Source organism: Eleutherodactylus coqui, chromosome 3, assembly GCF_035609145.1.
Source record: "Eleutherodactylus coqui strain aEleCoq1 chromosome 3, aEleCoq1.hap1, whole genome shotgun sequence".
Classification (NCBI taxonomy): domain Eukaryota; kingdom Metazoa; phylum Chordata; class Amphibia; order Anura; family Eleutherodactylidae; genus Eleutherodactylus; species Eleutherodactylus coqui.
The window spans coordinates 175,129,352-175,138,813 of record NC_089839.1 but is presented as its reverse complement, the minus strand read 5'-3'; the positions used below and the strand labels follow the sequence as shown (position 1 = coordinate 175,138,813).

Below are 9,462 nucleotides of genomic sequence, written 5' to 3'. Positions count from 1 at the left end.
AAAGAATTAGCTGGTAAGGACACGCCAATGTATGCACAGACGTTAATAAGTGTCACGTAACACTGGGCCTTTTATTGTCCGAGTGCTCATTCCAAGCGGTGAGAAGAATGGCAAAACAAATGCAAACCAAACATCAGACAGTTAAAGAGGGACAAAGTTTTAACAGCTGCATTATGACTGCAAGACCTGAACCTGCCACAGTTATACAGGGGGTTTCAAAAAGAATGGTGCAAAAGAAAAGCAGATTTCCTCATCCACAAACTGACATACAACAGCCAGAATGACATGAGGAGATAGAAGAACTCTTCAATGTCCTAATGCACCTTATGGAAGTCCAATGTGGGCGCTGTTTGCGACACGGTGGGTGTCAAGTTGGTAGTCCACTTCTACCGAGACAAGTCCCAGCATTTTCTCTCATCGATTCCACTGCAGTGAAGATGCATTGTTTTAGGCCGTCTAGTCACATCAACGTGCCCATCTGTAAGGGGCTCTAACAACTTAAAGTGTTCTTCTATCTTCTCATGTCATTCTGGCTGTTGTAGTCCGTTCATATATGACGAAATCAGCTCTAATTTTTGCACCATTCTTTGCCTATCACCCTGTACCAGACAATCATTAGATTACCACAGAACCCTGTAAAGTTAAGGCAGGGGTTCTATGAAAGTTCAGGCTCTCCCAGCCATATTGTAAAGTGCATCGATATTATGGCGGTCTATTGTCAAATAAGAACTTGTTAGCTATAGGAAGGTCACAGCATCCTGTCAGTGCTGGATGGTACAGAAAGGATTCCATTCCTGCTGTAGAAGGAATCTTTCACAATTCGAGATCTTCCATGGATCGGCGTTTTGAATTCATCCACTATATCACCTGAAATGAAAATATTGCACTGTGAGCATTGTACAGAATGTCACATCACCCAACACTCATCAAAATACTGGTCTTGTAGCCATGTAAAAATTTCAGATTTAGCTTTAGGTCAAATTACAGTTCCACACCACTTCTCTGTGGTATGGATCTTATAGGGTATAGTCACGCACAGCAGACTGGTCGCAGAAATTTCAGGACTGAAAATCAACTCCATACATGTGAATGGGGCTGATCTGGCAGCTAGCATGGGAATTTATGGAAAACACATTTAGATAAATGGAATAGTTACAGAAGTTTCTGCATCGAATCTGCCTAATACCAATATGGAAAGGCTTCCATTTGCATCCTTTAACAACTGACAGATACAGGCTTGCAACTGAATTACTACAGTGTGATTCAAGTAGAATGGTACAAACGTAAAGCAAATTTCTTCATACCTGAACTGACATATAACAGCCAGAATGACCTCAAACAATAGAAAAACTCAAGTTTTAATGCACCTGATAGACGGTTGTTGTGGAAGCCGTTGGGGACACTAGATGACCTAAAACAAAGCATTTCCGTTGCAGTGGAAAGTATAAGAGGATATGCCAGGATGCATCTGGGCAGAACTGAGCTACAAACTTGACGTCTGTTGCGTCACCAATGGCACCCACATGGAACATCTATAAAAGGTGCATTCAAAACGTGTAGAGTGCCTCTATCTTCCCATGTCATTGTGGCTGTTGCAGGTCAGTTCATGGATGAAGACATCCACTTTACCTTTGCATCATACTTTTTGAATCACCCTGTATATACCGTATAACAAGAACAGAACTATATAAAAGACCTCTTACCAAGGCGCCAGCCATAATCCCATGAGGATAATAGGGGGTGTGGATACTTTTCCTGTGGACCCAACTGTTTTCTCACTTTCAGATACAGAGCCCTTCCTTTGCCTTCCTTGGAGAACCCATCATAAAGCACACAGACTGTGTGAGGTGTAGCCATCCTCATTTCAGCAAAGTTCAGTATATCTAATGGCTCATGGTCATTTGCCTCGCTTCTGCTCACTAAGGGAGGAGGGGTCTTAACCAGAGGAGGAAGACTAGTCACAGCCTTAGGAATGACCACCTCTCTCTTCTTGGTGGGCTCCAGTTGCTGCTGTCTTGGATGCTCTTTGTTATATTTGCCCTTCCAGGTCATCCGTGTTAACGTCTCCTTCTCAATTAGTTCCTTCCAGGAGTTTTGGTTTCTGGTTGTGAGCAGGTCTCTCATGTTGAACGAGGCGAATTATGTAATCAGGTTATTACTGCGGGGGCTGTGGAGGAGATCCAAGAAGAGGATGACACCAGCAGCCAGGCCTGAGAAATGTGATCAGGAGCTTAGTCAGAGTTTACTGCCATCTCCAGGGAGACAGCCGTGCGGAGGGACTGGGCAGGGAGGGGTTAGGTGGACAAGGACTAAACACAGCAACTCAAAACCGAAGACATGACTAGACGTGTACAATACTTCTGAAAGGACAGCTCCACAAGTGTCCTGAGACAAGAACATGTCAAACTCCAAGCTCTGCTTAATTTACTGGAAGTGAGTTTTACATTTTTTTTTAAAATAGTTTTTGGTTAGCTTGTAGGAAAACAAGGCATGCAAGAATGGATTAAATGCAAGGACACTGAAAACGAAGGCTCTGTTTACAAGACGTCTGAGCCTTCAGTCAGAAATCCTCATGTGCACATCCATGTAAGGCACCGATATATGCAACTCTACACCAGCCTGGCGGATGCTAAAGGAACCCTCTTTTGACATATTGGGTGACTGGGATCTGAGCTTCAACATAATGTAGAGAATAAGCAAAAGGCATCAGGCATTACAGCTTTAGGCCCCAAGCATTACAGTAGCACAGGGAGATACTGCCAGCATATAGCAATGCATAGACATACTGGTTTCATTGTGTGGATCAAAAGAACTGCCTGCAGAGAAGATGATTTACTTACACATGATAGAGCATTCTAAGGCAAGTGTTGCATACAAATATATTTGTCCGTATTATGCACCCAGACAAAGTAGTAAATCTGAAGAGAAACAAGAACCATTTCATTTTTTATTATCTTTGAAGTTATGCTCTGCTACATCTATCTGTATATCCATTTTCTGGCTTCGCACATTAAACAGTGACACAGAACGTTTTCTTGTCTTAATAACTTTTGATGTGTTCAGATAACATGTTGCAGCAAGTCATCAGCATTGGGTTAAGGTAACTGCACTTCCTAAAACCGTTTGATATATCAGAGAGACATGTCAAGAGTTTTGATCACTGGGGTCCAGCTGCTGAGACCCCTACGGATTGCTAAGAACAAGCTAATTGAAGCTCTTGTCTGAGTGCCGTTTGCTGCTCGCTAGCTGAAGACTTACTCAAAACGTCTATGGGCCGGTCTTCAGCTAGTGAGCAGCGCCAATGCCAAAATGAGGTGGTTCATTCAAACGATTGCTGGGAGTGTGGCTGTTGAAACTCCTACCAATCAAAACTTTTGCTATGTCCCTATAACATGTCAAAAGCTTTTTAATGGGTCTGATTTTTTTCTCTAAAGACAGTAACACTGTCTTTTTCTGGTATTGCAGTTAAGACTCAAGTAAATCAGGCCCATATGCAATATCAGAGTAGTCCATGGATAGCAGGGGCACTGTTTTGTGAAAACAAGACCCCTTTTAAAATTAAAAATATAAGCCAAGATAAGCAACTATACAAAGTTTTATTAAAGAGAAAGGCCTCTTTCAGCCACACCTCCCCCACCCTGCCCCCTTACTCTCAAATTCACTGACAAAAATTCATACACAGGAGTCTATACAGATTAGGTCACAGATGCTGCTGCCCATAGAAGTCTATGGAAAGGAGGAAAAGCTGCTGCAGAGACAGACTGTTACATCTTGTGTTTCTTCACCCCAGTGCCAAGAACTGACATATAATTCCCTCCAAGGGTTGCTACTGCTTCTGAGGCTCTGCTACAGAAATAGGGAAGGATCTCTCCTTAACCAACCCCTCCCCGGTTTCAGGCCCAGAACCAGAGGGGGTGGTTGGTATATTACCCGCACTTGTTCTTAACTGCTGTCTGATCTGCCAGTCTCAGGTACTTCTTCTCGTTATCTAAAATGGGCAACAATCTTTAGATTACCTAATCCTCAGTGCATCGGTTGCGTTAGACTACTAATGCACTATACCTGATCTTTGATTGGCCAGTGCTGCCGATGTGACCAACCAGGGGTGTAACTATAGGGGATGCTGTTGCACCCGGGCCCAGGAGCCTTGGGGGGCCCATAAGGCCTCTCTTCTCCACATAGGGGGAGCCCAGTACTACGAATAAAGCATTATCGTTGGGGGCCCCGTTCCAGGTATTGCATTGGGGCCCAGGAGCTTCAAGTTACGCCTCTGACCAACAGTGGCCAATCAGTATGCCATAGCTAGATAGAAAGTTGCAGCAGCCATGTTAGGCAGCCAAAAACCAGGACCAGAACTGCTGGATTGGACAGCTGGCAGAGAACAAGTTTAGGAAATATACCCCACCGACCCAAGACAGAACTGTGTCCTGAAATCGGATGGTCACTTTAATGTGTGTTTTGTATGGGAGATAGAAGTTAGTCTCTGCCAACTCTGAAGCAGAGTTCAGGGAAAAACCTAAAAATTGAGAATATGGGTATTTTTATGGACTTTGTCTTTGTAACAGGTGCTATTAAAAAGGGCTTTCCCCATCTGAAAGTGATGGCATATTGCTAGGCTATTCCACATCTCATCAGTAGAGGTCTGACCTCTGGGATCCTTTGCTCCTCCATAGCAGCTCTTTGCAGGAAACTGCCGCTGGCACAGTTTACACAGTAGGATACAACATAGCTTTGACACTCCCATAATACCAAGTAACAGAGGACTATCTTGTTTCCACTGGAGTTTCCTCATGTATTGTTCTTTTGTAGAAAATAAATTACATGTTGGTTTAAATTACAAGCGATGCCTTTGGGTCCCTTAAACCATTAAATTGTAATATCGCGGTCCTTGCTGGTATTTTTGTCAAGCTTTCGTTATATATTAGCTAAATAAACACAGACATGCAACCAAATATTTGGCATTAGATACTAAACAATTTATTCCAGTTTATTGGTTTCTCCGTTTGGGGTTTACAAAGTAGTGAGTTTCACAGTGAGGCACAATGCACAGTAAAGCTTCAGACATCTAGTTCTGCTCAATAGTGTTTCCAAAATAGTTTCAAGACAAAACTTTTCTAGAAAAGTTTATTACAAGGAGACCTTTTTCCTATAAAGTTTTTTTTTTTTACATATATAGAAAACAAAATACATTTGTTAATTTTTTTTTTACCATTGAAAACCTCCCATGAAAAGTTTATTATGTGATGTCTATGAAAAAAAAAAAAAAAGTTATTTGGGAACTGTAGTGGGTACCTACAGAACGCATGCACTTGGAGTTAACCTTGTTTTCTGTCCATTTGCATAAACCCCTCCCAAATTCAACCCATTCATAGGTAGAATGATCATATTACAAGCCAGTGTTCTTCATTTTAGGGTAGTAATGAGGTTAACCGTTTTCTGCACTTTTCACTCAGGCAAAATAATGTACAAAGTACAGCCTAAAAATTATCTAAACTGCTCAAATGGCAATTTTCACAAAAGTTATGTCATAGTGAAATGACCATATCAGATATACCATTAATAAAGGTAGATTTCACATCACAGATAAGTGTACATGCAATAACTAAAAAATTCCTTCGATATGAATTGTGCTCAATCAGTAATATTACATTAAATCAATCCAGTACTATGGATAATATGATATTAATGTCATATCTGGAAGAAAAAAAGTTTCACATCAATGGAAATTTATTGAGTTGACTGGGCACTTCATATGGCTGTAAATTCAGTTTAGTTTAGGTCTGTATAGTTCTTGATCAAGTGGATATGATCAGTGAAAAGCAGAGAAACCTTTAACTTTTTTTTGCTTTCCTGTGGTGGAATCCAAATTTATTTTTATGGGGAAATGACTATATAGGCACGTGACTATGCATTGAAGAGGTTGTACAGGATTAGAAACAGATGGCTACTTTCTTCCCAAAACAGCGCCACACCTATCCACTGGTTGAGTGTGGAATTGCAATTCAACTCCATTCAATTGTGCTGAGCTCCAATACCAGACACAACACAGATAGGAGTGAAGCCGTTTTGGAAGAAAGCAGCCACATTTTTCTAATTCTGGACGACTCATCGCATTTCACTGAGGCTATGTTGACACACGGAGTCCCCAAGGTAACAGAACCCAAGGCTCTTTGTGCACCACCACATAACTATGGTTGACTACAATTTGGAGCTTGCATGTAGAGCAGCCAAAAACCAGGACCAGAACTGGTGGATTGGACAGCTGGCAGAGAACAACAAGTTTAGTAAATATATACCACCTACCCAAATATGGACATATGCATAAGCCTTAGTAAAAAGTAATTTAAGTGCTAGTTTGTATCTTAGATAGACGAAAGGTAAGTTTGTGGTTTTAATCCAAAAGCAAGAACAAAAATACACATCTCCCTAAAAAGTAACCAGAGATTAATCTGAAATAGGATTTAGAGTTACCGAGAAGCTTCATTGATTTCAGTGATAACGTGATTTTTTTAAAAATTCTTCTTTACTGCTCGTTACAGTGAGTAACCAGCAAGCAACAAGTGCTAATATGGAAAGTTCTGGAATTCTCACTACTATCCCAGACCAGACTTCATGGACATTAGGCTGAGGACTACAAATTGGGATAATCAGTAGTTCCATTATGTGTCTAATAGTGAGAAAATCAATCCAGTTCTATTTCATCCTGATCCTTAAGACAATATCATTGGTCCCCTTCTGAAATGATCAATTTACCAGGAACAAATTATTCTACTTGGCATCTGAGGAGTTAAACAATATCAACAAGTATAAATAAGCCCTTCCAGCAGTAGAGATTTGCTATTAAATTACCAAATGGACAACTAAAACATGTAAATTTTCAATTCCCTAGTATAAAAAAGTCACATACAAAATTACATTGAAAGTTTTTCCGCTTCGCACAAATCGGTAGATGTCAACTTCATGCGATCAAATAATAAAGATCTTCTGTTTGCCGAATCCTGATTTGGAAGGCTCTGTACATTTTATGGGACAGTGACATGGAAGGGGCTGCCAGGAATGTGTTCCTCTCCCCATTTGACCACCAGAGTGTAATCTCCCTTCTCTTTGACGTGGTAATTGACATTGTATTGCTTATTTCCCAGATGTTTTACAGAGACTTCCTCACAAGGTATTGTGGGCCCGTGTACACCAACTAGTAACATGTTAGAACCTGGTGAGAGAAAAAAAAAAAAGACAGATCAAGTTTAGGTTTGCATTCTGAAAACTAACAGTCATTTCTATGGTGCCACTATGGGAAGATCGGTAGTTTACACCAATAGCATTTAGCTGATATCACTAACTGCCCTGTTCTTGCTACGCTGGCATATACTGTTTCCTGAAACCAATGCCCTTGGGTCAGCCTTAAGTTGCATGCTGCTTTGAGTAGTACCATATAGTGCCCAAATAAGTCTTCCAGCCACCACAGTCCAGCCAAAATGACTAACCAATGAAACTGCCTTCTCTGCAGCTACCCTGCCAAAGGTTAAGCCAGTAAGCGTTGAATCACGAGTACAAAGCCCTGGGTGCGAACCTCAAGGGCAGGCAAGTCTCAGGTATCACGATACTCTAAACAGAGATCAGGCAGGTTACCCTCTTCTTGACCTGTGCTGCCGACATGTGTGTAATATGTTCTCTGCGTTCTCCTACTTGTTAGAAGGGTTCCCATACTGAGAACTCTAGAAATCTTTGGGGAAACCTGGCAGTAGGAGTTAAACTTTCCTGCAGCGCTTCTAAAGGGAAAATTAGGCATTGCGTATTAGCGTTCATTCAAATTAATGGGTTGTCAGTATAATGCAGATCAGGACAAGTCCTCGAAGACTAGGGAAGCTCTTCTTCTAACTGCTCTCCACTCTAGGGTCCCCATTACCAATCTATTAACTCAGAATGCCATAACATGATATAGGACAATGCGTTTCCAATACGGGATACCCTTTTTAAAGCTAGACTGTAAACCAGAGAGCGCAGTGTGTTTAGTGGATTGGAGGGGTCACAAACAGAGGTTGGGCTCTTTAATGGGGTTTGTAGAGTTTCAGACATGTCATTGCCCACAATGAATGAGAGAAAAGACAACAGTCTCACATGGTGGATTTGCAGCAAATTAAACTAAAGCAAGTCATGCAAGGTAACTAAAGGAATTTTGCATCAGATTTAGTTCTTTGCATTGCCATACATGGAATTCCCATCAAATCCTTAAAAATCTTGACAGTAATCTTAAAGGCAACATGTCATGTTAGAGCTCCATAAACTATGTTATCGGGCTCAAATGTGGGGGAATGGAGAGTTCATGAAGCTCACAGGGTGCCCCTTTTCCAGTGCTCTGTGCCCAAAAGTTTGCCATGCGTGACTGTCCAGCTGGCTGCATGCGCTCTACCACAGAGATAAATGGGAGAGTGAGCACACAAAGCTGGCTGAAAAGTGTCACACTGCGTGCAATTGGTAACGTTGTTGGGACACAACACTGGAATGGGACAACCAATTCCCTCACGTTTCAGCCCCATAACGTAGTTTATGGGGCTGCAAAGTGATGAAGGTTCCCTTTAACCCCTCCTTTCTGTATACTTCCTGGCCCAATCAACCAAATTCCCTAATGTTAAACCGCTCACCTGCTTTACTGCAGTCTACGGTGAAGCTGCTCTTCTGCCCCAAGTAAGCTTTTGATAGACCTGCTCCTTTAGATGTGACTTTACTGGCGTCTGAAGCAAACCTGGGCAGCGCACTATATACGGTCTCTGTTGAGGCACGAGTCACAGACTGCACTATTATAGAAGACGTTTCACTGACACCGCCAACGCTGACGAGCCGCTGACCTAAGGAATTACAGAACACACAAAGTTAACACATGTAACAAAGTGAAGGAGATGATGCTACATAAAGCTAGAAACATATCAAACATAAAAGCCTGATGCTTGTACAGAAGAGGTTCAGTTAAAGCCTGGGGCGCCGTGTGCAGGTCACCATCTTATTAGCAGCTCTGGTTAGATAGTTATATTAGGACATTTCTGCAACATAATTTATGTTAGACACTTTAGAATAGCGATCCTTGCTCTGCATTACCTTCCTGAAGTGAATCGCTTTGCACCTCATCCCCCTCATTCCATAAAGGGGGCAAGTCACCTAAACAAACGTATTCAAAGCACCATTTTAGAAAAACAGCTTAATCATGTCCATCAACATTTAAGCGCTGTCCCAATTCGGTAATGAACACCCACAATGCACTGCAAAGGCACATTTTGGCAACTCTGCATAAGTTCAGACCCTTTTTGACTTCGGTTGAAGACTGTATTCAAACGGCGATTGTCCATCTTGTTCTCGGATGGAATTTCAACAGAATAAAGTTTGCATGAAAAAAAGAACTCATTTCATCTGATTAGGTTCATTCACACGGGTGATTCTGAAAAATCACTGCATGTCCCATTCTTGGAT

General features: G+C 41.7%; 2 protein-coding genes across 15 annotated transcripts in view; both read right to left on the bottom strand.

Moving 5' to 3' along the window:
• Positions 1–46: 46 nt before the first annotated feature.
• On the bottom strand, positions 47–2,249 carry LOC136621243 (protein SPMIP1). The gene is made up of 2 exons (XM_066596591.1): positions 1,704–2,249; positions 47–867 (listed from the first exon to the last, which is right to left on the bottom strand). The coding sequence occupies exons 1-2, from the start codon at positions 2,122–2,124 to the stop codon at positions 749–751; spliced, it is 540 nt and encodes a 179-aa protein (XP_066452688.1). The 5' UTR covers positions 2,125–2,249; the 3' UTR covers positions 47–748.
• A 2,703-nt stretch (positions 2,250–4,952) lies between these two features.
• The window catches only part of FLNB (filamin B), a 190,117-nt gene continuing 185,607 nt past the window's right edge, over positions 4,953–9,462 (bottom strand). For all 14 annotated transcript variants that reach the window (XM_066596588.1, XM_066596587.1, XM_066596575.1 and 11 more), the window contains 2 exons: positions 8,643–8,846; positions 4,953–7,210 (listed from right to left, as the gene is read on the bottom strand). In XM_066596588.1, the coding sequence (XP_066452685.1) occupies positions 7,023–7,210; positions 8,643–8,846 (392 nt within the window). In that variant the 3' untranslated portion in view covers positions 4,953–7,022. The remainder of the gene's footprint in view (positions 7,211–8,642; positions 8,847–9,462) is intronic.